Genomic DNA, 27,399 nt, shown 5'->3' on the forward strand with positions numbered 1-27,399 from the left:
CTGGGGCTGTTCCTGAGTCCTGGGATTTGAATAAGATGATCCCCGTGGTGGGAATCAACTTTGGCTCCAGTCTGCTGCCAGGGCTGGGGAAGCGATTTGGGTAAGAGTCTTCAAGGAACAACCCTTCACTGACAGAAGGCTGGTCTAAGGGTGACCTCCATAAGGATATAATGAGACATTCCTCTCTGTTTCTTTGTTCTGGTCTTAAAAGCATGACAAATGGAGCACCTATCTCTAACGTAACCATCTCCCAAGCACTTTAGCTAGCATTAACAAAGGTCTCCCTTGCCCCCTTGCTTTCCCCACCATTTCTCTTTACAGATTTCTGCTGAGGAAGTTTAATCAATCATGAGGTTTATAATTAATTTAAAAAACCTCTTGTCTCCATCTCAAGCTCTGTGTCAGGATACATGTGACTTCAATGGCAGTTAATTCTCCTCTTGTACTTTTATGTGATGGGTCAAATGGTATTTCAGACACGGTAAGGATTTGTCTAATATCTACCTACTAATCTATGACTTTATCTTTTCTCCATCAGTCAGTAGCAAATATATTAACTTTTTTCCAACTAATAGAGAGGCTGGCCTGTGCAGTTCCCTGTGATACACGTTATTAATGATCGTACTGAATGGCACATACTGTGGGGTCACACTACTCCCTTGAAGGCAAAAATCATCACCTCAGGATTTCTCATCATCATCAGGGCATTTTATCGTGTTTGCAGACAGTTGCAAAGAATTGAGTTAAGCTGCCACAAGGCAGACCACAATTTTCCCTCATCTGCATCGGCAGATCAACTATGATCAGCATCATGTCAACTGATCACAGTAACATACATTTTGTAATGAAGGCCACCCCCTTGTGGCATAACTGGTATCCATTTGGATGCCATGTCTACCCCAAAAGACCAGTTCAGTCAAGTTTCTTGAAAGCTTGTTCTAAATCTTTCACTGTCACTCAGAATTATATTATGTTGTTTGTTCTGTCATGTGTTCAACACGTAAACATTCTTCAGAGCTCAGAACTTGGTTCAAAATGGTCACTACCCATAAATATCTAGAGGCACATCCACATTGACTGCTGTGCAGCTAGTGATATATTGCCCAAAAGCCCTTTTATAGAATATCAAATGTCCAGAAATAATATTGAAAACGATGGTGGGGCACCTTTCGTGCCCAACTTAGTGCACAGAGAAGTCACTGGGAGTCTGCCTACTGAAATCAGTGGGAAGACATTGGATCAGAGCCAAGGATGGGTAAAAGTACAGCAATCAACATATTTGCCTCTCGTGGTTACTGATACCACACATCTGGAGGATAATCATGATCTCTGCTTCTCCCACTCTTCATATTAGACAGCGAGCCACTTAAGCACATACCTAACGTTAAGTATGGGAGCAATTGTGACGCTCCCCAAAGTACCCAGGGTTGTGAGGCTCCTCACCCCCACCTCCTACCTTTAGCATGAAGCAGTCTTGTCTGTGCCTGTGGTGGATCAGCTCTCTGAAAGCACAAGCACTGCCTTCTAGGCTTCCCCAGGCCTCTCCTTCTCTGTACAGGTAACGATAGGCACACACCAAGCTCCTCAGGGCGTTCTCTGCAGTGCCATCCCCTTATCCACTGGACACTCGCCTAATTACCAGGCCTGCTGTTCCCAAAGTCACAGTACACTGAGGATCACCAGTTTGCTTAACACCACAGCACATAAACTTATTGTTTTCCCTATAAATATATATATTATCAAAGAATAGAGATTCAAGTGATAGTAAGAATTTCGGAAACCAACAGTTACATGTAAAACAAATCATAACATGCTTTCTTTCTAGAGACTAAACTTAACTAAAGGTAACCTTCTGTCTAAAGAAGTTTCTCACACAAAGTTCTTGCCAGAATTTTCAAAAGCCTGGCTAAGAGCCCTTTTCATGAAGGAAACTTGTTGTCTGCTTACTTCCTCATGGAAGGGTGATAAGGTATTTTCTTTGTCCCTTAAATATAGGAGATAATCTTTTGACGTGCACTTCCGGACAGGGTTCTCCCTCCCCTTACCATCTCCTGCCGCCCCCCCCCCCTGCTGTTTTTCTCTTCCTCTTAGGCCTGGTCTACACTAAAGCATTTTGTTGACAAAAGTCAGCTTTTGTCAACAAAAGAGTGCTGGTGTACACACTACAGTCATCTCCCCGCCAACAAAATTGCCCTGTTTTTTCGACAAAATAAAGCCACCTCTATGAGAGGTGTAGGGCTTTTGTCAGCAGAGCTAGGGTGATGCAGTATCAGCGTAGACACTGTGTCCCCTTAGAGCGGTGGAGGGACTGTCATACTTGTCAATTTCAGTGCTTCGCAGGACGCAGGGCTGCAGCCGGTTCCTGGCTTGGACCAGGGAGCAGAGAAGTCCCCATGCAGCTGCCCTGGCTCCCGGCTGGGATCGGCTGGGATCAGCAGTGGCGGGAAGCAGCCTACAGGGAACCTGGGAGCCTGTGGGCTCCTGGCAGGGAGCTGTGAGATGGCTCTCTTGGCTCCCTCCGCACTTCCCCTTAGGTCGGTGGAAGCGCTCCTGGTGAGAACGCACTCCACCGACCCAAGGATAGCCATGCGGACATCAGTCACCAGTGGCTGAAAGTCGACATAAATATGTGGACTTCTTTTTCAAGTGTAGACAAGGCCTTAGTTTCTTTCTTTTGAATTCTCACAATCCTCCATTTGCATTCAGTTCAGGCTGGTGGGTGGCAACCCACTGTGAACTACACAATACCTAATTTACATGTAAACAGCCAGATAGATAAACATTTCTTGTCTGACACACTCTGTTTTTCACATTTGCTGGTGACCTAGACCCAGACTTTAAGAACGCATTTTCAGTGTATGTATACACATAACTCCTTACATAGGATCTGTTCAGACATTTCACCAGGATATTGATGACCAGAGTGACAGAGGCTGTTATTGGAGAGCTCACATGACACTGGTGAGCTAGAATTTAAGTAAGAAAGTCAGGAGATTCCTGTAACCTCCTATGGACTACCTCTGTTGTCACTAAGATTGCTGGGTCAGGGTAGTTTCATACGCTTCAAATAGAACTTCTGTGGGGATACTGAAACTTAGCCAAGAGTTTAAGTACCCTGCTGAGACAGGCCTAACTGAAGCTCTTAAAACAATGTGTTCTCTGCAATCCATGCAGTGAGAATAAGGGCCTGATCCTGCCATTATAGACAGACAGACACACACACCCCTCAACTCAATGGCAGGTTGAGGTGTGCATCATGCAGCACGATTCAGCTCTCAGTAACAAACCTAGCCACCACCTTGCCGGCTTTGCTACCCCAGTTTGCTCTCAAATTCAATATCCCTTATTATCATGTGGTACTGATATTTTTCAGCTGAAATGCCTAAAGAAATCCCCACAAAGGATTAAAAAAGCAAGAGATGATTCATGTGCCATAATAAAGGCCAACATTTAAAAAGTAGAAGGTGCCTTTTGAAGACTCAATCACATAAAATGTGATGCTGGTCAAGAACCATTTTCAGTTCCAAGCACTCCAAATTGCCACTCTGCACAGATGAAAAAGACTGGCTTGCTGATTCAATTGGAAATATGAATGAGACTGACCTCTGCTTCTGTTCAGACTTTGAACTTCTCTGTACCCATTGTACATGTTAGACAGAGACTCACACAGAAGCCACTAATGGCCTCATATGCAGGATGGCTGCCAGAGTTTGTGTGTCTTGGGATCCTATTCTCTGCCAGTACAAAGGAATCATAGATGAAGCTTTAAACAAAACCATTTAAACCCGTCAACATATGTAGTCTAAGCTGGAAAGCAGTCAATCATAAAAACATAGGTCTGGGTGCTCGGCCAGTGCTTCAGCAGCACATAACTGCCCTAAAGCCAGCTCAGCTAGCCATTTTACAATTCCCCCTGCCCAGGGAACCCCTTAGGATGGCAAAGGGCTTCTCTAACAGCTCCAACACTAGTCCTTTTTTCTGGACTTTTCAAAGGGGGCCTGTCCAGTTTGTCCCTGTCCCTGGCAATGTCTGGCTGCTAGAACAACCCGGGGGGGGGGGATCATGGGCAGCCAGCCCAGTTCAGAACACAGCTCTAATATGGGCTGGGGGCTTGGTCAGGTGTTGAGCCACTTGGAAGATCCAAATGGTCCCTTTTGTGTCTTGTCCTGTGAGCTGCACCCAGCTCTCCCCAGCCAAGGCTCAGGTTCTGGCCCATGGACTCTAAAGTCCAAAAAACTTCTCTCAGACTGAATTATGTAAGATGAATTTTTCTCAGATTTGAAGTAGGCAAGAATATGACTAATAAAACCTGACCGAGTGTGGTCCCTGCTATAGCCTTAGAAGCAGGATAATACCCAGTCGTGTTTCACTGAGAGCACTTCCTAGTCTAACCCCTTTTCATGAGCAGTGGCTAACTGACTCCCTCCAATGTGCAGTCTGATTTATTTATTTTTTGCTCTTGCAAATTTGTTATATCTGCCAGAATTAAAAACTACGACAGGAGAGGCCTAGAAGACAGGCTGCCAAGGAGAGTACAGTACTTAAGTCTCTCTAAGGCTGTGTCTCTTTGGTTGCCAGTTTTGGTTGGCAGTATTCTTGGAGGTTTCATCACATGACATAATCTTTAATTAAAGATTAATCTTTAATTCCTGGAGACTGCAGGACAATCCTGGAGGCCTATTCTTGATTAAATCCCAGCAGGCCTCTATTTATGTGCAGCTGGCTGGATCTGTACTGTGATCATTGGATAATTATTTCCTGCTGCTACAATCATGGAAACCACTCTACCTTTCTAATAAATGCCACAGACAGCAGATAGGTATGGTAAGGTTTTTTCCTACTGAAGTTAATATGTCTCAGAAAACATTGAGAAATTGTGTTGTTATTCCGATATGTAATAATACTACTATCACCACCACTAATGTACTTTACAGTTTCAGCCATACAAACAGCACTAATGCCTCATTGACAGACTAATATTTGTGTCAAAAGAAAAAAGAACTGCATGCATATTCTCTAAAGACACTCATCGGAACAAATCTCCACACTACTGACTGTGTTCCTGGTCAGCTTAAATCCATTGGTTTAGCTCCAAGTGCTCCTCTACAGAGCTAAGACAATGTATACCAGCTGAGGAGCTGCCCCAGTGTATTATTGCTCAGACACTCCTAACTGTAGAGACTTGAGGGGCAGTTTTATTTCCACAGCAGGGAGTGGGACGTTGTATACCTCAGCACTCTAAGTCCTTAGTGGTTTTTGGTTTTTTCCTTGTTACTTACAGCTGAGGAGTTACCTATGGTGTTGCATCTGCAAAATCATCTTAAAATTACTAAAACTGGGGAAAGACAGCTGATGTTTTCCTTCAGGATTTAAATCCATTTAGCCTTATATGTCTTGGTTTCGGTCACTTGTTTAAAGGAGGTAATTCTGCGCTGTGTGAGGAAGCTGGTGCCCCAGGCCAGCCTTGACTTTCATTTCTGTTTCATGCCTTTTTTTCCTCCCTCTTTCGGGTCATCCGTTGAAGCAAGTGTAGGTGAAGTTTGAATCACTGCACTGTGCTTCACCATAAAGCCCTTGATGGGGGGTCACTGTGGTATTTCTGATTGTCACACTCCCCTAACAAAAGGATTTCTACCAATGGAGCTCTATCTCTCTAAAGAATATAAGCTCTTTGGGTAGGAACTCTCTCTGTTTATGTACCTGTCCTAACACCTAGCACCATGGGGCCCTCATCTCAGTTGGGGCTCACTAATGAAGGGGATTGCTATGACAGATCCCCTGTTAGCTTGCACCAACATGCAGCAACCCCTAAAACAATAAATGTGCTGGAGGAGTTGATGTAGATGGGGCAGACAACAGAACTGGATGAATAATTGACTTTTTTGATTTGCTGGCAGTTCTGAAAAAAAAACCCAAAACTGTTTTGACCTGAACTGAAACTGACATTTTTCAGAATTGTGGGCAAATCAAAAGTAAAAAAAAAAAATTGTTTTGGGTTAAATGACACATTTTGGTTTGCGGCCATTTTCACCCCTTTAAATGGAGGCAAAAGAAATGAAGGGCTGGCTTTACAAAAACCAAGGAGGTACCTCTCCTTATATCTGATAGTCCAGGGCTCAGAGCATTTACCCGGGCTGTGAGGGAGAGCAGACCAAATGTCTGTACTGGGACAGGGATCTGAACATAGGTCTTTCTCCTCTCAGGTGAATACTTTAGCCAATGAGCTGTTGGGTATAAGAGACCCTCCACTACCTTCATCTTGGTTTCTGTGCATCTAGCTCCAAAAAATCAAAATGTTTTCTTTTTGATAACGTTGAAAGAAAAATTAATTTCAACCTAGCCAATTTGCTGAAATGGACATGAATTTGTGAAATGTTTCAGTTGACCTGAAAATGCATTTTATTTTATTTTTTTTGGCAAAAACTAAGTTTTGTTCAAAATGTTTTGCTCTGCTCTCACAGAAAATGATCTCACAGTGCACTGATCTAGAAGTGGAAATTTTGGGCCCCAGAAACAGAATAACAGAACAAACCATGGGAATGCTTAACTAAACAATGACAGCTCTTTGAAGAATCTGCATCTCTGAGAAGCTGCAGTCATTAGAGCTCATATTAAACTACACAAAGTCTCCGTCCTTCGGGATATTTAAGGCCAGATTTTCAGACAGATTTTCAGTGTGCAGATAACTGAAGGTGTAATTTTGTTCCTGCAATTATTTTTGCTCACAACTTAAGTCTGGATTTTTTATTTGTGGATGCAGTCAAAGACTTAGACTTCTAAGCAACCTCAATTGTGGGTACAAATGAGCATGGCAGCTAAAGGGTGTTTACAACTATTTACACTCCTGCTTACAAAAATGGAGGCCTGGGTAGAGCCCAGTTGAAAACTCAGAGTGAACAGGAGCCCTATAGCTTTTCCCAAAGCCTGGTTCCCAATATAGTTGTATAAGATATCATGAATTCACAAATGTCAAATTACCCATAGCCCTGGCTTAGCCCCATAAACAACTGAAGCCTGTAGCTTCCCTGATAAACATGACTTGTCATGAAGCTTTATTTTAATTTATAACAGCACAGATTTCTCAAAGTCAGTAATTTCCAGCAAAGAATTTGCAATGGAAGGTGAGCCGGATGTTCAACAGTATATCTCAACATGATGCCAATTTTGTATACTCAAACCTTATCTTACTGTTCAGAAGTCACGCATACTTTCAACTTGATAATCAGATGTAGATCTCCCTCTAACATGCACTGATTTGGTGACAATCAGAAGAATTTCCTCATTCCGCTTATTCAAAGGGCAGTATCTAAGATTGCATCTCCCCTCTGACTTGATGGGCTTTGGATATCTAGCTCAGAAAATGATCTTTACTCAGAAAAATTATCAGAACATGTAGCATACTATCCCCTAGCCTGCTTAACTTCACAGCCCTCTCCCAGAATATCTGTTCCACCTACTTCCCCCCCTCCATTCCCTTATTAGCCATTCATAATAACGCCCACTTTCTCAGACATCCTATATCTGCCTTACCTAGTGCGACCACTAGGGCAGATTGGACTTATTCCAACACTCCACCAGATTTTGAGTAGACATGAGCCCCCACAGACTCCTGGTCTCTTGTCTACCAATCCCTCCAGAGACCCTTGGTTTTCTCATCAGAGCACACTTTCACTGTCCCACCACAGACGGGGTTGAAGCCTTGTTCCTATATGGCAGGGTTCTAAGGCTCTGCATGCATCTTGGGGAGAGAAACATGAGGAGAAAACTGCACCACCTCTTCTACAGCACTGCTCTGGGCTGGGACTGTAGGAAGGTCTTAGAACAAGGCTCACATGCTGTCTACTAAAAAGAATTCTATTGCTGCTATGTTTTGTACAGTTTATCAAACAAAATCTTAGTCCACTCTCTACAGTTTATAAAGTGGACAGAAAACTCGGGTACATTAGGGGAAAAAAAGTCCTGGGCAAAATGTTCACAACAAAATTCCAGAAAATTTGCCTGTTTTAATACAAACCCAACCTTCAGACTGTACCAGGTTTGCTGAATGCTTTGTGAACCTTTCAGTCTGAGTTGGAGCCAATTTCATGCCAGTGTCAGGTTTTGCATTGAAATCATGTCTTTTTTTTTTAAATGTTGACTCAAATAGTTTGAGTTTTACTTTGAGATGCTCGGTTCATTTCCTCCTGAAATTTAAAGAAAAAAGTCAGGGGGCAGGGTATTAATTCATAGAATCATAGAAGATTAGGGTTGGAAGGGACCTCAGGAGGTAATCTAGTCCAACCCCCTGCTCAAAGCAGGACCAAATTCAGATGAATTGAAGTGTTCAAAATGTTGTGGTGAATTTCTGGGAAGTGAAACTGTGGGGTTCCACACAGCTCTAGAAAACAAACTTTCATGAAGTATCTGGTGTGTCCCACTGTAATGAGGAAAAAACAGCTCTTATTACTGTCTTCCCATACTTCAGCTCCCAGCTGAAAGGAACCGAAAAACATGAACAATTAAAAAAAATTAAACTTTTCCAAAGGTCAAAAAGGTTCAGGTTCAATGTATGTTTAAAATTTCACCTGAACTAGTTCCTCTATCCCTTTTGCTAAACATAATACATGCACCCCCAATCTGAGCTTCAGCGTATAAATCAAAGATTTGAAAATCATCTCATTAAAGATATGTAACTACCATTTTTTATTGTTCCCCATGAAATGTAACATGTTGGCATGATCCAGCTGGTTTAATTAATATGCAAAAGGCCGTAAGCAGGGGGAGGGAGAAGTTTAATCTTGCTACATGTATGAACTACTATATTAATTAAACATAGGAAGGAGTCTTTTTGATAGTAAAAAAGCATTTCACAGGAGAAATTAAAAAGAAATCTGACTAGACAGCTGCAGCATCAGTGAGCAGGGCAATGCCAAAAACTTTGGGGTTTTTTTTGTTTATTTGTTTGTTTTCAGAAATGAACAGTACAAATATTTATACATCTGTGGATAAGTAAATCAGCAAATCTGTTAAATACATATATTCCCACACAAGGATGCTGGACTGTGCAACTCACTAAGACACTCCTGACAGCTGCCCAGCGATCCATAGTGGGCCTGTTTTTCCTAGGGCTTTGTTTCAGATTGTGGTTATGATGGTTGATTCTGGGGAGGACTTTCGTTGTTATTGAAATCTGTATTTGAAGCTTGTTGATTTTAATAAACTGTACCTCTGTGTTGGGACATTCATATATATATATATAAGCAGCTACTGTTTGGAATGTCATTAATTTCCTCTTCTTTTTTTCCCACTGAATTTAAATGGAAAAGAACAGGCACCCAGGGGCAGAGTTAGCATGGTAGGTACTTTGCATGACCTGAATTCAAATCCTACTCCTCACTTGTGCACATTACAAAATCGCCATACCATCTGGATTAATTGAAATTACAGTTCAGGAATGACTCAGGACTGATACAGCAAACGGGGTTTAGAGAAGAACTAAATTTCAATGTTATTTTGGGAAGGAGAGCTTAACAGTGACTCTTTAACAGTGACTGCACTGTTCCTGGCTAACAACATTGCTGTAGATTCTTCCTGTCATGAGCACTGAAATCTATCACAAATTAATTTTAAAAATAGAAAACAGAACTTTTGAAGAGGTGAGTGGCCTATTGCACTGGAGTAATGGCAGCTCTAGCGACAGTCCATTCCTTAGCAAACAGTGCCTTTCATATCAGTGATAATAGTTCTCTACTAGTGATTATCAGTCAGAAGTCTGGGTGAAATCCTGGTCCCACTGAAGTTCATGGCAAAACTCTGCTTCTTCAAAGGGGCCAGGATTTCATGGTTTGTCTTTAGACCGCTGTTTATCTTTTGTGCAATGAGATTCAAGGTCTCAGTCCCGATCCTAGCAAGTGGTGTACCCATATATTTAAAAACATCATACAATTTGGAAGTCTTAGGACTGGTCTACACTGCCATTGGCAGTCGAAGGGAGATACGCAAGCTACATACACGACCTGCTCAATCAATCCTGCTGCATTGATCGCTGCGGATCCCACGTTGTAGACAAGCCATTAGCAATCGTGGCAGATGGCAGAAGGAAGAACTGAATGAGCATGGAGACAAAATGGTCTTCTACTCTTGGAAGTGATCTGCTCTAGAACAGATTTTAGGCATTGATAGCATGGTGAAGAAGCTTACACTGCTCCTGTTCTTGCTCTTCTTAATTTATGGAGTCCTGTACTCTGTTTTAGTCTGACAATATGGCATCTTGCACAAGCACCACAGTCCCTCTGATGAAGATTAACAGTCCATTCACACTGTGAAACCCCAAATCCTGCATTCTTCATGGTTAAAGACAGTCACAGGCATATGTAAAAATAATAGTAATATGAAAAAAAAGAGCTCCTTATATTCAGCTAACAGCCTAATTAAGTCTGAAGAATCTTTATTCATGGTGAGGATAAATGAGAAGGAAAATACGGGTTAATTTTGATCCCAGACTGAGTTTGCAAGGATAACATTTAGAAGGAACCCATCATTTTACTTATAAAATAGGCACATCAGATATGGAATCAGTGAAAAACAGCCAATGGAACCCCCACAATACCATGTTTAAAGTCACTTTTCAGAGAGAAAACATAATTTAAAACAATGGTGCCTATCCATTGTTCTGGATGTGTCTATATGTTATATATTGCTGCAAATCCATTTTTCATGACGGCAAGGTTCTAATTTTCTGCTAAACTCTGTTCTATTTCGTGTAGGTTCTTATGCCTCCCTCATTCCTGTAGTATCTAAGGCCCTGATCCACAAAGATACGTAGGCACCTAAACCCCAGATGCAAGTTTTATAGTTCCACTGTGATCTACAAAACTCCCACTGAACTCTCTCAGCACTTAAGTTTTAATGCTTAAAAGCTCCCTCAGCGTCAAACTTTCTGCCTCCTGGGCACATGCAATAGTGTCTCACACTAGGCATCTGGATGCCTACTTCCTGCTTAAGCCCCAGAGTTATGTTATCCATGAATCGATAGGTGCTCATCCACCTAACTCACATGTGGGGCCTAATCCTGTACGTATGATTAGAGGCTGCCTGCTGGATTGGGTCCCATTCAAAATTCAGCTGGATAAGGCAGAATATGATTTGAAATCCAGCTGGAGGAGGTGGTGCCCATCTTGTAACTTTTAGCCCAGGGGTTAGAGACATCCTTGGGAATGTGGGATACCCAGATTGAGTGCCCCCCCTCTCTGGAGGTGAGGGAGAAAGGATTTGAACTGGGGAAGGGGTTTCCCCTCTCTTGGAGAGAGTGTTTTAATCACTGAGCTATAGGCTATTCTGATCTAGGAGCTCCCTCAGTCTCTTCTGTTGAAGCTGTTCCACTGTGTATAAATAATGAAAGAGTGACTGGAGCATGGGCAGCTCATGGACCGCTTGTTCGGGGAGGCTAGCCCCCTGACCCTGCCCATTCTGCCCAAAGCCACGCTCCTTCCACCGCCTCTCCCATCAGAGCCCCACCCCATCCAGGGAGGCCGGATAGTCCCAGTGCCAGAGCATCCCAGCACTAGCTCTAGGCAGCCTGAATGCCACCAGAGCCCATGCACCAGCGCTGTCTGCCCCAACCCACCCTGGCCCCAAGCTGGCACTGCGAGAATGCACCAGCGTGGACCCAGGCTGGCCAGTTGGACCCAGAGCGCCGCTGGCCTGCCCCAGTGGCACAGTGCTGACCCACCCCAGCCCGGGCTGGCCAGTCTGCCCCAGGCCTGGCCCCCGTGCTCCTAGCTGCCGGCCCACGCCATACCACAGCGCTGTGCTGGGCTTGTCCCGGACCGACTTGTCTGCCCCAGCTAGGCGGCTGCCTGCATCCCTGCTCCTGCCTACTTCAATGGAGAGGCCGGCTAAGACAGCCGCCGCCGGGGGCTGAGTGTGGGCAGAGCCACACCTGGCTGGCCTTATAGACCCGGCACCCATGGATTGGAGCAGGGATCACCTATGTGGGTGCCTGAACCATGAGGCTACAGAATCACTCACTCTCTCACTCCCGCTCTCGGTCTTTCTGGCCCATAGACTATTTTAAGTATTCATCCACGATGGAACAGTTGTTCTGTGTGGCATGAGCTAGGCACCTAACTCCAAGAGACACACCCTTTCTCTTGGCATCTCCCACTGGCTAGCTTAGGGAGCTCCCTGGCTAGTAGGCTGGCTTTTGTGGACTGCATTCTATAGTGCTGTTCTCTCCCCATTCATTGTATAGGGAACCTAGCTCAGACTTTGTGAATCATAGCATTGGCCCTGTGATTTTCTAGGTGCTGCAATGCTGAGCGTTGCAATGCCTCAGTCCCTTTGTGGATCCAGGTGTAAGTGCCTTCCAGTAGTAAATTGATGGACCCGACTAATATCTATCACAGTTTTCTTTACAGTAAGCTCATCCTCCCAATTCACTTACATCCTATTTTTCTGTTTTATCCCCCATTGCATTCCATCTGACATATAGATTGTGTGGTCCCTGGGAAAGAAAAAGGGCTCCTTTTTGTTAATTATCTGGACAGTGCCTAGCACAATGGAGCCAGAGTTCTTGACTCTATTACAGTAATGCCTAATAACATCAAATATTAAATAATAACCCACCATATCCATCTGTTGCTTAAATATTGACACGCACTGGCCTATTAGCACCGATTTTGCCCTCAGATTTTCATTCACAAGTCCCATTGATTTAAAAGGGACTTGTATGTGTTTTTGATAATTGAATTGGGTCCATCATGTTTAAGCCATCTGCTTTAGTTGGAAGTGTAATCAAGATATTAAGAAAGCATGCTGTTTGAGCTGTCTCTCTTGGTGCAGATGGGCCAGGGAGCTGAGCTAATGCAAACTAAAAATGAGGCTGTTATAAGGATTTGTATGGTGTTGACACAGTGGAAAGCAACACAGGATGTAACATTCTGTACATCAAGCAAAAGAGATATGCATATCTACATACATACCGTGCATGCAGCACAATAAGAACTATTCAAAAGCTATCATGAGGAAACAATTCTTAAGGGCCCAATCCAACTCCCACCGAAGTCAATGGAGATTTTCAATTGAATTCAATGGGAGTTGGATCAAACCCTCAGCCATTCAGCAGGTTTAGATTTTCTTATCCGAACTGGAAATGCTAACGTTCAGGTTCAGAGCCCTCATATCTGAATCCAGAAAGTAATCGTGAAGGAACCATTCAGCAAATTTTCATATGCTTGAACAGGCAATCTTTTGTTTTTCCAGAAAATGGTTTATTCAGCCTTTACTCAAAAACTTCCTGTTACTACACAGAAAATTATAGCAGAACAAGCAAATTACCTGAAAACAGTGATTTAGTGCCCTGGAAGAAATTCATAACTTGTAAACTAGATTGTCTGGAATACATTCATAACCTAGATGCACACTGAAGTTTTACAACCCATGCTAAAAATGATTTCAAGCTTCTTTCAGCCTCAAAGAATCAAACTTTTAAAACAATATAATGGAAATCCAATCTAGGTAGAAAAGCAAGCCACACTGTGGTTTTATTTCAGTGTGCCATGTTTTGTTTAATCCCACTGTGGACACTGTCATTCGCTAGAAATAAAAGTGAACAGCTGAATGGATCTACAGGAATTACCCTTTCTTCTGGTATTATACATATAGTTACTAATGCACGCAGCTTGTCCACAGGGAACAGAAGAGGTTAATCCAACAGGTAAGGAGACTGGCTTCTCTAATGTTGAACCCTTGGAAATATCTTCTCCAAGGGCTTGAATTTCTTTTCCTTCCATAATTTTCTTGAGCTCAATAAACTAATAAAAGTACATAGGAGAAGCACACATTCTTTGCATATTCACACTTACTGTAACATAGTCTAAGCACAGGACAGAGATTTAGGTGTGTCCAAGTTTTAATTCCATTTCTGCGGCTGTCCAAAACAATACAAATTCAAGCATTAGGGCCAACATTTCAAAAGTGGCCTCAATCTTTAAGTACCCAACTTTAGACACCCCGAGCCTGATTTTCAAGCACTGAACTACTGCAGCTACCATTGTCTTCAACTGTAAACAACCAACCTCTAGATCCACAATGGGATTTAGGTGCCTAACTACCACTTTTGGCAACTAAATCCAAAATTTCAATCCTCAAAACTCCCACTCAGCTGCCGCCTAGCCTTGTAGGCGGCTGAACTCCCACAGCTGCCTGAGTTTCCACCAAGGAAGTCCCCTAGGTACCTAAATTACTGCCAGTGTCGCCCAGCTACCTAAGGCCTGATGCTCTGCGCATGCCCAAGTCCCAGCAAGCTCCTCAAACTAGGTATTTCACCTCCTACCTTGCCTGCAGAGCCCAATCAGGGAGGAGTGCTCAGAGGCTACCTTAGAGCATGCCTACTCCATCAGACACCAAATACATCTGGAAGTCCCTTTCCTCTCCCCATAGCTCAGTGATTAGAGTACTCACTGAAGATGTGGGAGAACAAGCTTCAAATCCTCTCTTTGCCTGACATGGAGCAAGAACATGACCTTAGACGATCGCCCTAACCCTGGGTTATGGCTATCTTGAGGTTTCCTGCTGAAGCTGCTCCATTTTGTATCGATAATTAAATATTTATTAGAGGAGAGACTCGAACTTGACTCTCCCCCATCACAGGTGGGAGCCCTCACCATTGAACTGTAGCACCACTCTCATTTACTCTCTGGCCCAATCAATATTTATACACAGTGCAACAGCTTCAGCAGTAGAGAGTCCCATCCCAGAATGCCTCATAGTCTGGGGGTTAGGGCACACAGCTAGGAAGTGGGAGATTTGCATTCAAACCTTAGCTCTGAATCAGGCAGAGTACAGACTTGAACCCACAGTCTGGGAGAGTGGCTAACCATTAGGCTATTGGGGGATTTTGCCTCTTTTTTTTTTTTTTGGTGAGAAAGGGCGGGTATGGCTTAGGCACCTAACTTCAGGAGAGGGCTCACAACTGTGAATCCCAAGCAAAGGAAGCTGCCCAAGTCCCTTTCAGGCCAGACACCCCACCTTTCTAATGGCTAGCTTAGACAGCTCCCCACGTGGCATGATGGATTTTGTGAATTTTGAATCTTAAGTGCTTAACTCTCCCCATGAATTGTTTACAGAACCTGGGCATCTATGTCAGGGCTGTGGATTCCACTTGTTGTCAGGCCACCTAAAGTTAGACATCGCAACGGTGGCCCTGAATTCCCTTTGTAGATGTAGCCCCTAGATGTATGCTCAGAACTCCTGCACATAAGTATATCAAATGCTGTTGTAGTCTACAACTATATGGTTTTCTTAGAGATCTGAGTGGCACACAACCCTATAATCTGCAAGTATCAAGACCTTGATACAACAGTGTTTTTCAACCTGTGGTCTGCGGACAACAGTGGGGCCACAGATTATGTCTAAGATTTCCAAAGGGATCCGCACTTCCATTAGAAATTTTTCAGGGGTCCGCAAATGAAAAAAAGGTTCAAAGCCACTGACCTAGTATGCTTAAAATAAATATGCCATTTGCAAGTTCACTGCAATTCCATTTCTTCCTCCTGTATTTTGTGAAAACAATATTATGTTGGGAAGATGAAAGGCTGTAACTCACTACATGAAAACCTTGACATTTGTTTTAACAAGCTCTGGGAAAAATGGAGAGTGTGTGTTCAGTGCCTGGCAGCCCAGCTCATTGAAATAAAAAACATAAAATGCCTGTCAGTCTCATGATCTGAGGGAAAGCTCAATTACAAACCAACCGAGAAATCTTCAGGGACAAGGACTATTAAATTAACTGTCTTTTTTTTCTTATTTCACAAAGCCTTGTACTAATTTCCCTCACCTACACAGCCAGTTTTGACTTTGCTGGATAGGCTAGTGTCTCAGGTGTGTGCTCTTGCCACATAGCTGTGTCCAGCGAACACCCAAGCAGACAAACTCAAAGTCAGTCCTTGTGTGGGATTTAATAAACAGTGCCACAAAAACGCCTGTCCTTTTCCAGGATAGAACAACAACCCAGATGAATGTCCTTCCCTCAGCAGGGTTTACTCTCAAACTTTAGAAAATATACACACTCTGTCACCAAGTACTCACATACCCTCTTTTAGCCTGACCTCTCTCGTCCACCACACAGCTACTGCTTAGTTCCTTGTTCTTTCACGTCCAGCAGTGGTGTCTGATAGGCCATGGAACACAGCTTCAAATACACCACATCCTTTACTATCTGCCTCTACACCCCTGCAGAACTAACAGGAAAACAGAAGCCACCCTGGCGGATACATGGCCAAACTGCACAATATCTTCCTTGCTCATACCCAAAACAGCTGAGCAGAGGCGCGCACAATGTTATGTCTTGTATTTAAACGGTCCATACACTAAAGAATTTACTATTTGTTTGTACAGCACCTAGCACAATGGGAATGTGACCCCTGATTGGAGCCTCTGGGCTATACTGTAACATAAAGAATAAATAAATAGTAAACGGTAAGTAGAATGCCCCATCTCATCCAGCAAAACTACTGATTCCTGTCTACCATGATCACATTACTATTCACAGGGCCGGCTTAAGGGTTTAGCGGATAGTTTGTGAGATGATTCTTTAGGGTACACCTACATTTAACCAATTCATTTTTGGGGGAGGGGAGTGTGCCGAGGAGGAGGAGGAGGAAAGAGCTTTTCAGGCCCCCAACCTAGCCTCAGAAGTTTGTCTGAGTATTTGTGCATAGCTGCTAACAATGACAAAAGTTTTGCAAGTGATAATTCAATTATCTAAATAAGTTTTAGGTCCCTGCAAGTTCTGGAGGATTTTGTGTCTATGTTAGTGAAGTTTAGCACTTATACAGTAGTTTGCAAACACTCTGTGTGGTAGGATGGTGGTCACATCCCCATTTTACATCTGGGAAAACTACAACAGAGAGAGTAAGTGACATAATTATGTCCACAGAGGAAGTCCACATTAGATCCATGATTAGAAAGCAGGAATCCCTTGCTCCTAGTCTTGTGCTTATTCCACTAGAGCATGCTGCTTCTTATATTACTGAACTGCTTTGTGGTCTGAGATCACAACTGATTGCTCAATAGAGAAGTTCTGTTCATCCTCTCTAGGAAACACTAAACAAACAGACGTCTTAAAGATCATAATTTCATTTCACTGTTCCAGTGAATTCATTCTTCCTTATGACATGCTCAAAGGAAAAAATGAACCTAAAGAAAATATAAAACTAATTGTGCTAGCAAGTCAAAAGAAAATACAAATGTCTCCAAATCAGTTAAAATGACCTTTCAGGGGAAGATCACTTCATTGAAAGCTTATCATGAGTGGAATATTTTTGAGTGGGTTGTTTCTTAAAGATTCCAGATCTGACTGGAGTCCGATGGAATGGATTTTTCAACACAGTGGAAAAACATGAGAGCAATCATGAGGTGAAGAGAACACAGATTAATTTATGTTAAAATTAACTTCACAAAACCAGAGCAGTATGAACCTTTGCATATAAAATACAAACTTAAATTTTGATTAATGAAAAAAGTTAGGAAAAGTCACATTTCATTGCTGCAGTTTCCATCACTCTTACTGTCATTAAATAACCATTTCACTTTGCGTGTGTGTGTGTGTGTAAGTGTGTAAAAGACTGTCAAGGTCAATGGGTTATTTATTGCCAGGAGCTGCGGTATGATAGTCATGGACTCTGCTAATTGGGATGCTCTCTTTCTCTGACCACAGGGTGTGTTAAATTGACTTGAATCAACATATTTAATTATTTTAGATTGAGCTTTTTCAATTAGAAGTTGTGTGAGGCAGTTCTAGAAATAGGGGCATATGTGAGAGCAAGGAAGGGCTCTAAAGATTAAAATAAATGGGGGAGGAATCTATCTGAGGGGTAGGAGTCATTTATCATTGTTTCTGATGGACGAGTTCTATAGAAGGTGTTTGAATATATCCTCTGAACATTTCATGTTTTGACTTATTCAAATTTGGTGAACCCCTAAAATTACATTCCTCAAAACCTTCCTGGCCATTTCTACATTGTACTTTCATTAAACTTTTCCTGGCTGATAAGTTCAGTGCATTTAGCAATTAAATAGTCAGTAAAGTAAATAAATATATAAAATTCTCAGTGGCGTTCTGTCTGATTAAGTTTTTTTCTAGCTTTGCTGGTTTCTCTACTAGAAGCAACGTAAAATAGTATGGTGGCTTAGTGGTTAAAGTGTCATTACGGTCAAACGTCTGCGGTTTCCTATTTATTCTTTGTCCATTATTTCTATATCAAGTTAGTTCAGTGGAAATATCAGAACAAGACTGCAAGAGAGCAGCTCCTCAGAAAAATCTACGAAGTCACTTCACCATCCTCTTTCCAATTTCTTAAGACTCACCTCTGCCATGATGCCTACAAAACGGGATGCTGTGACTGCCGCTTATTATACTATCATACTGACGTCACTGCTACTTTGTGACCCTCACCCCCAATCTGTTTGTTGATTCTACCTACTGTCTCTCACTTTGTGCTTAGATTGTAAAATACAGATTGTAAGCTATTTGGGCAGAGACTCTATTTTTACTATATGTTCTTACAGCGGCTAGGACAATGGAGCTCTGATCCCTAACGGAGGCCTCTAGGCACCACGTCAATAAACAATAATAGTAGCATTTTTTTAGCAGTCAATACACTATGCAACTTTGTTACTGGTGCATGAGGCACACTAGAATTGAATTTACTCTTATGCGGAAGATGAATTGGGAAAGAAGTTTGAGATGCTTCCACTAGAGATGTAAAAATGGGATGCCACTCAGAGCAGACTGTGCAATGTTCATGCTCCTCTGGGCTTCATGGCTTTGGTATAATGGGGCAGTGGGGTTCAGATGCCTCACTGAGCAAAGCCAACTGGGCTCCCCTTATTAACTATCAGATGCCCTGCTGGGTCCTTCAGGTTCGGTTCCCCTTATTGTGGATGGCATGTCCTACTGGGATCCTGGGACTGGACTCCTCCTTGGTTGGGCTCAGATGCACAGCTGAGTTCTGTGGGCTAAGCTAACTGTAGTGAGCTTCGGATGACATTCAAAGTAGATCGAGCAGCTCCTCAGGAATATGATCCTCCTTGTCCTTCCTTACATACTTTGATCAACACTTAAATAGTTAACAATGAAACTATAAACATTGGGTTTAAGTGTGAACACGTTACTCAGATGAATGACAAAATTCATACATGTCAAAGCTACCGTTCCAGGCTAACTGCCGATCCAGGCAGAACTGCTGCATTGGTTTACATGTGGTTCACACCTGGAAGGCTTTCTTTGCACCTAGAAGGATTAGAGAGGTCGGTTTTTTGTTTGTTTTTCAATGATTCTGTAAATCTTAAATTGGATCTGGAGCATATGCTGACAGTCTCCAGAAAATAGACATTATACCATTGAGCTTCTGCGCACTGGCCCACTGTGACCTTGATTCTTTTGCAGCTGTATTGTCCCAGTACCACTGAGAACAACCAAAATAAAAATCTTAGTAAACTAAACAGGGAAGACCACAAGAGGAACATTTCCAGCGTGATGCACTGGATTTAAGTTTCTTCACTCCAAATAAGGCTAATAGAAGTTTCACGGATACAGCCTCATACAGTGAATTCAAAATCTACCTCAGAGAGTGGGCAGATTGTGCCAGAAAGAAGGGCGCCTTTTAGTTTCTTATGTCATTTTCCCCAAATGACATTTCTGTTCTGGTGCAATTTTCAACTATCAACACAGCTTGATGGGCAAATGGCTTTGAGTTCAAATGGGGCTGAAATGAAGAGTTTGTCTCCGGAAAACAGCTTGCTACAGCTGCAATTTTCTGTTCTGTTCCCTTGCTCCAGCAGTTGCTGGTCTTCACATACAGTTTAATAAAAAACTTCTGCACTGTTTGCTTTTACCAGCATGCGATCAGGTAGCAACAAATCTTTAATTTGTTCTTTACAGTGACATGTTTTAAGTGATTTATATTAAACCCATGGAAAGGATACTGATTTTCAATGGTTTCTAGAGAAGGATATGCTATCATGACAGATCTCTGCTTTTCTGTAAGATTTCAAATGAGCTCTGTTAGGTGACGAGCCCGGTTGTCTGTCACACAGACATTAAGAGCACAGGTGCATGTGAACCTGTTCTGGTGGATTTGTGTAGCTTTGCTAGTTTTCTAGCTTTTCTTACGGCAAAATGACTGAAAAGTATTGTCTTCATTGAGGTGTATCTTTTAGCTAGGACCGACCCTGATAATAGTATCTTCATGTGTTCACTAATATCATAGTAATTGAATCATTGACTACAAAACTGTATTCCATTCCCATTGATATTTTCCCACTCTCAGAATTGTCATGAGCTGGTCTTTTTCTTTTTTTCTTCTTTAAGCCACACTCCATATGTAGGAGTGAATGGGTAAACTCCCTTTAAAGTGAAATGAAAATATTTGAACAATATTTTTTGAAGGAAAAACCCAATCAGACTGACACATGGTTAATTCTGTCTACGCACAGCAGTTTCTATTTAACTTTCTTATTAATAGGAAAATTCCATCCACAATGTTTCTGTGCAGAACAAAACTGACACCATTTTTCTCATTGGAAGAGTCGGCACCTCTTTGAGGTTTCAGAACTTATAGCAGGTGTAGCACTATTCATTCATCTGTGACTTTAATTCTGCAGCACAGAGAGTGCAAATAAGACATTCTGTGCTGTTTGACATAGGCATGTAATTATGCAAGAGCCACACTGCAAGTGAATTCTTGGAATCTATCAGAAAAGTAGCCTGTGTACTTAGAAATAATATTACAATTCAAATGTCTGTTGACGTTTGAAGATTAAAGTTTGTAAAATTGATTAAAAAAAGCCTTACATGAATCTAAAACAGCTTGATTTCTACCCCTACATCAGTTTTAAGAAATGAAACGTTTATACATTTCCTAGAATGTAGTAGCTCAATTTCATTTTTTACTGACTACTAATTGAAAAAAAAAAAATTTAGCCAAAAATTCTTGCACAGATCAGTTTTGGTTAGATAAGGGCAAATCAAGGAATCAGGCAAACTTATTGAGGGCAGGATCTCAGCAAATCAGGCCACTGAGCTGTCTGATATAGATTTAGGTGCCTAACTTCCGGCACTTAATTTTGGATATTTTGAATAAACATTATAAATCGTTGCCTCAGATGAAATCAGCTGTGTGAAAACTGAGCCATCACAGAGACGTGATTTCAATTATAGTTTAAATGGCTACTTCAGTTTCTTCACACTTCTTGAAATGTGAACTGGTGAAGACCTGGGACTAAATCATCTTATCTAAAAAAAATGAGAATACTGCTTTTGGACAAATTATCCTTCACTAATGGATACTTTTCTCACCAGGCTTTAACTTTATCTTCATCTGCTATCATTTTTCTTTGCATTAAATTAAATTGCTCATGTTAACTAAACTGCACAAAGACTCAGTGTAGCCTCAGAAAACTTCCCCACTAATATTTGTGCTTGGAGGCATGAACACCAGAAATAAACTGAAATTGCATTAATCTACTATGCTAGATTGCCAATAATATATATTTTACCTCTCTGCATTTGTACCTTATTTAGCCTGTAGGTCCATAAAAAACTATATCACATTTCAAGCTTTCAGTAGGAAGCTCACCTGTCTGCTGAGAGAGCTGTAAGTGTGAAGACTGACACCCCCACTGAAGTGAGCTGTATAAAGGGGATAAGTTTACATCCAACCCGGCCAAAGAGCCATTCATCAGCTAGGTACCTGCTGGCATCCACAGGGACACAGGTCACTAAGAGGAGCAGATCTCCTAAAGCCAGACTGGAGATGAACAAATTAGGAACATTTCTCATGGACTTCACAGTACAAAAGATCTTAATCAAAGTGATATTGCCAATAAGTCCTATCAAAATGATGATTCCATAAATAGTTGGAATGGCATACAGGAATCCTGGGTAGAACCAATCATCACTCAGAATGGAAAAGTTTGCACTTTCATTGATGGAGATGTTGCAAAGAATAAAGTTATCCACTTCCAGATCTAGAAGAAAGCACTCTTCAGAAGCCATTGTCTGAATTCAGTTCTACTGGCAGATAATTTTCTTGTTCAAAAATCCTCACATAAAGCTTCTTAGAGTTGAGTTTTGTTGTCATACGCTTGTTTTAAATAGAAGAGACTGAAAGTCATATATCACTATGTGATATATCTTTTTTTTAAAAGTCACTGAACAGAACTATTTCCATAAACTGGAACCAGGTTGATGCTGGAACTTTCTCTCTCTCATTCATTTGGCTTGCAAGTATTACTCAGTTCTAAAAGGCCATTTACCAGATTAAGAGACAAATAGACACAAGGCATTTTCAGAATCCAGGCTAGTTAAATTCTCAGCATCAGCACACTGCTCCTGAGCAGAGTTCAGTCTGAATTACATGAATTATATTTTGCAAGAACTTTTGACTGAGGCTGTCAAACTGCATTTCCCAGTCTCTTCCGGTTCTCAGAACCTGCAGCTGTAGGCTGGGTTTAAAAGTGAGGGAAGGGAACAGCTCTTTTAAAGACTCTGATCCTATAGGCAGGAATCTCTGGACGTCAACACTCTCCCTGCTTTGCGGAGGATATCAAGCTTTCTTAAACGATTACAGTAATAGTAAGTATGGAAGCTGCAGGCTACTGCTGGAGAATGCCAGCCACCTACTGGACAATTTAATCACTGCCTGCTCACAAAGAAGTTGCTGTTAACTCTTTAGACCAATAAAACTGTGTTATTGTTACCTCTTGTTTATTTCAGTATTATAAATTAAAAGAGTTTCATTATTTTCATTTAATTCACATTTGGATGTGGTTCAGGGAATGCCTTAAAATTATCACTGTTGTATTAGCCTGCAAATACCATGGTTTGCACAGCAATTATACTTTTGCAAATAGAGTGCTAGCATTCTAACATTCAACATGCTTCAATAAAATCAAATAAAGACAAGGAACCAAATTCATCCCCCAGGACAACTCCACTGAACTTGACCAATTAAGACAAAATCAATATTATAGTTAGCCTACGTAGACAGTTATGAAAACTAAGCAACTGCTATAAGCCAAGCAGCCTGAAATCTGCACATTATTGGAAAAATTGCTATAATTCAGGAATACCATGGCAACCATGGTAAATGGTAAATTTTACTGTTGAACTCAGGAATTTCTATTTATGAGGTGCCTTTCATGCTGGTATTTCAAATGTTTCTCTTCAATGTAACTGTGTACACAAAACAATGATGCACATTTAGATGAAGCATGGGGGTGTTGTATCTAGGTAATTCCAAGAATTGCAGGTGCTCTGTCTTATAAATTAATCAAGGGATAATTATAACTAATTCCTCACTGCTTTATCACAGAAATGCAATTCACAATATGATGACTCCTTCTAATGAAGAAATGAGGGTAAATTTAAATCAGACTATAAAAATCAATGGTGTTATATAATTTGACAGTTACCCTTGCAACTGGTTGTGATCGAAAGCACCCTGTATTTATAACCTACACACTGTTGTATTAATCTTTGTAAAAATATATCTTGGGAAGTATCATTTGAAAACTAATAACTTGCTGGTCAATAATATCATGGTGAAATGTATGTAGGAACATTATATGTAAAGTTATGAATTCCACTTGTATGATATTGTTAGCACATGTTCAAGCCCACACAGGTCTGACTAGGAGAAAGTTGTTAAACAGGTCTATCCTAAACAAAGGAATGTGTGTTTGCCTCAATTTACAGATAAGTAGCAAATAGGTCCTTGAGACAGCAAGAGGAAGAAATGGCAGGATACAAGGCAATGCTGCATTTCAGCATACATAGGGAGAAAAAAAGAGCATAGAGCCACCTTCACTACCAGACACCATGGTGGCTTCTTTACTATTTGAATACACTTTGCTTTGAGGGGTAATCCTCAGAAGAATCCATTTCAGAGAGTGACTGGACTATAACTCTAAGGGCCAAAAACACCCCCAAGGTAGCTCTTTTTCTGTTTCACATAAGAAGACAAAGAAACCAGAATTTGGTCAGCAATGTTGCTGGGAACCTGTGGCAAGGCTTTTACCTTGAATCAAGTCTAGCTTGTTAAGTTTTAGCTACTAGGAAGCATTTCATCTTTATTTCTCTTGTAACCATTTCTGACTTTAATACCTTATACTTGTAATCATTGAAAATCTCTCTTTATAGTTAAATAAATTTGTTTGGTTTTTAGTCTAAACTAATCCGGTGTTGTGTTTAAACTGAATTGTTTGGTAACTCCAGTTAAAGTGCAAACAGTTGAATATTGACCCTTTACACAGGCAACAGACGGTTAATATCTGAACTGTCCAGGAGAGGGCTGGACAGTGCAGAACCCATGTTTTTTGGGAAAATTCAGGACTGGGAGTATGTTGGGGTCACCTTGCAGCTTGTAACCAAGGCTGGTGAAAGCCAGAGTGTGACTGGAGTATTGCTGACAGGTGCTGGGGTCAACGCTGCTGAACCAGGGATACAGCTATACACAGACACTGAGGGTGTCTGACCATTACTGACCATTAGAGTGAGCTGAATATTTCCAAATATCCTTTGGATGAACTTTAATTGCCAGAATCTCAGGAGTTGCATGCTAAAATGGGGTTAAGAGTCAGAAGGAGCATTGTAGCCTAACAGTAATTGAATTTTGATGCTCAGCCATGTGACCTATATAAGCATTCTTCAGTTATTTTGATGCTAGCTTCGCTGCTATTCAATCAGGCCCTGATTCAGCAATGAATTTAAGTACATGCTTCACTTTAACCAGGACTACTTCCATGATTAAAATCAAGCAGATGAATGATGCTTTGCTGCAGCAAGGCCGCAGTGCTTACTGGAAGACAGTAGGAAAAGAAGTAAATCTCCTGGTGCCTGTTTGAAACCAAAAGGTATGACAAAGTTTACTCTTGAGAACATTCCATGCATTTGGCACAGAATGGACACACACATACACAGAAGCTCTATCAGCCTCTATTGTTGGTTACCATAGCAGCCTGTGTTTCCCTGCAAGGTGATGGGGAGCCAAATCATGGGAGTCCCACAGAAATGAGATCATGTGGCTATGTAGAAGAGAAGAGAGGCTCTAATAGTAGCACCTACGCCATTACCTCTCTGGGGATTGCGCTGGCACTCAGATCTGCAAGGGCAGCAGGGACACTGCTGGAGAAAAGGAGAATGGGGAATGGCCATTCAGCATGGTGTGTTTTCAGTAAGTGCCAGTGTACTTTAAGACTCATTTCAGAAATGACTGGTTGGATCTGCAATAATGTCTGTTCCGAAAATGGGCCCTTTTTAAAACTAAACAACAAATACAGTCAAAATCACAGCACATGCCAGTCTCATTTCTTTTAGCTCACAGGAGAGATTGACTACACAAGTTCACAACCCATCACACTTTAGGATGTAAGGTCTCCTTCATTCAAACCATTTGGGACAAATAAACAAAAGAAAATAATGTAAAGTTGGGACAATTAGCTGAACTCTGTCTTTGTCAAGTGGGTTCCTTTATTTTCCATCCCTCTCTTTCACCTCTTTTTGGACATCATCTTGCAGTGCCTCTGTCAGCTATCGGAAGAAAGGCAAGTCCAGTCAGCTCATCAGGTTCAGTGATGTCCAAGCTTCCTACAGCAATGACACTAGGCACTGATATATGATTGAAAAATTCTTTAGTTCATAAAAGTTTTGGGAGTACTGACTTAAGTTCAGCATTTTAGATTAAGTGTCATGCAGACATTCAGCTACAAGAGGTTGTTAGAAAGTCTTGTGTCCGGTTTGTTAAAAGGAAAAGATGAAGATTAGAAATGGAGATCCAGAGAATGGAAAGTTCAAGAGATGAAGCAAGAGAAGGAAAAGCAAAATACTGTGACGCTTGAAACAGTATTTATGTTACAGAAATGTTGAGTTGCTTACATCAAACATAGTTTGCCATTTCACTGTACCGAAGCATGTAACATTCACTGATAGACTTTATCTAAACTTCAACATCTGGCCTTTGTAAATTCAGCAAAAATGATTTTTGCAACAATGAAGACTTTTCCCAAAGGTCTTTTCATTCTTACCATAAATTGTATATGATTGGTATATTTCCTTTCATCACTCACAACACTCACTTAATGTAGTATTTACATACCACAGGCAGGTAAAGGGATTGGACATTTATCCAATAGCTCACTCCTACATAGTGCTTTTCATCCACAGATCTCAAGTCTCTTTACAATGCAAGGGAAGTACCATTACCTCTATTATACGGATGGGGAAACTCAGGCACAGAAAAGGGAAGTGACTTGCAAAGTTACCCGGCAGGCTATTGGCAGAGCTGGGAATAGAATCCATGTCTCTTGCATCCTAATCCTGTTCCTATGAACTACATCACACTGTCTCTCAGCTGGATAATGAGAATAGCCCAAAGTCACAAATCATAGGATTTTTTTTTTAAAAGGGTCATAAATCCTCAAATTTAGGGAAGAAGTCGACCACTAACAGACAGTTATAAGGAACAAACTTCTCCTTATTCCATGGAAGTCCACAATGGGCCACATTTTCAAAAGAGCTTAGCACCAGATAGTCAAGAGCTCAGTAGATAGAGTTTACAAATGTGTTTAAATCCCATTGAAAGGCAATAGGAGTTAGGAGTCTAAGTCACTTGGGCCCTTTTGAAAACTTCCACAAATGGAGCCAGATTTTCAAATGAGCTCAGCAGTCTCACTGAGACAGCTATGTCCAACATAACAGCCCTGGCAGAGCCCCATAGCATATGGTCACTGGACTCTTATAATTGTACCCAACCTTTGGCTCTCATAGGCATCCAAGCCAACTGGTTCTGGGCAAGCCCTATCTCCATCTCTAGGTCTCTGTGGCATACCCCTGGGTCCCAGCTGCTTGTCTGAAACCCTTCCTTGGGACTTGAGACTCCGCACTCAATTGCCCTAAGCCCAGAGACCAGTGCTGAGCCACCTGATCCTCTTCAGTTGCTTAGCCATGCTCTTCCCGAGCTTTCCCCTTGCAGATGCTGTGGTTATAGTTTAACTCTTCAGAGACACACAGCAGGTAAAGCAAGGGGACAGGCTTTGCACATGGACTTCTGAAACAGACACATTCTTCATTCATAGGTAGCACAAGAAAGTTAGAGCTAGGCAAAACAATAAAACTTGAATGCAAGTCCTCAGCACTCCTGAGAGTCCGGGGTTCTTGGTCAGTGTCCCTGTGGTAAGGCAAATCCTCCTCCTGTTCTCCCACCCATCCCTCTAGCTGCATCCTCTGTTTCTGCATTGGTGTAGCTCTCCTTACTCAGAGCATGTCTCTTTTTAAAAGCCATCTACGATACCTTTACTGGTCCTCTGCTTACCTTGGGATTTTCCATGCACCACTGTGGGACAGCTGGCAGAGAGCCA

At 41.7% G+C, this 27,399-nt stretch overlaps 1 protein-coding gene across 1 annotated transcript in view; it reads right to left on the reverse strand.

The window, feature by feature from the left end:
- The window catches only part of GRPR (gastrin releasing peptide receptor), a 33,129-nt gene extending 11,090 nt beyond the window's left edge, over positions 1-22,039 (reverse strand). Inside the window, exon 1 of the mRNA XM_067566144.1 lies at positions 21,621-22,039. Within this exon, the coding sequence (XP_067422245.1) occupies positions 21,621-22,039 (419 nt within the window). The remainder of the gene's footprint in view (positions 1-21,620) is intronic.
- Positions 22,040-27,399: the final 5,360 nt, after the last annotated feature.

The sequence above is a fragment of the Emydura macquarii genome, unplaced genomic scaffold (genome assembly GCF_026122565.2).
Source record: "Emydura macquarii macquarii isolate MOO-44397 ecotype Brisbane River unplaced genomic scaffold, CSIRO-AGI_Emac_v2 contig_2734, whole genome shotgun sequence".
In the NCBI taxonomy this organism is placed as follows: domain Eukaryota; kingdom Metazoa; phylum Chordata; order Testudines; family Chelidae; genus Emydura; species Emydura macquarii.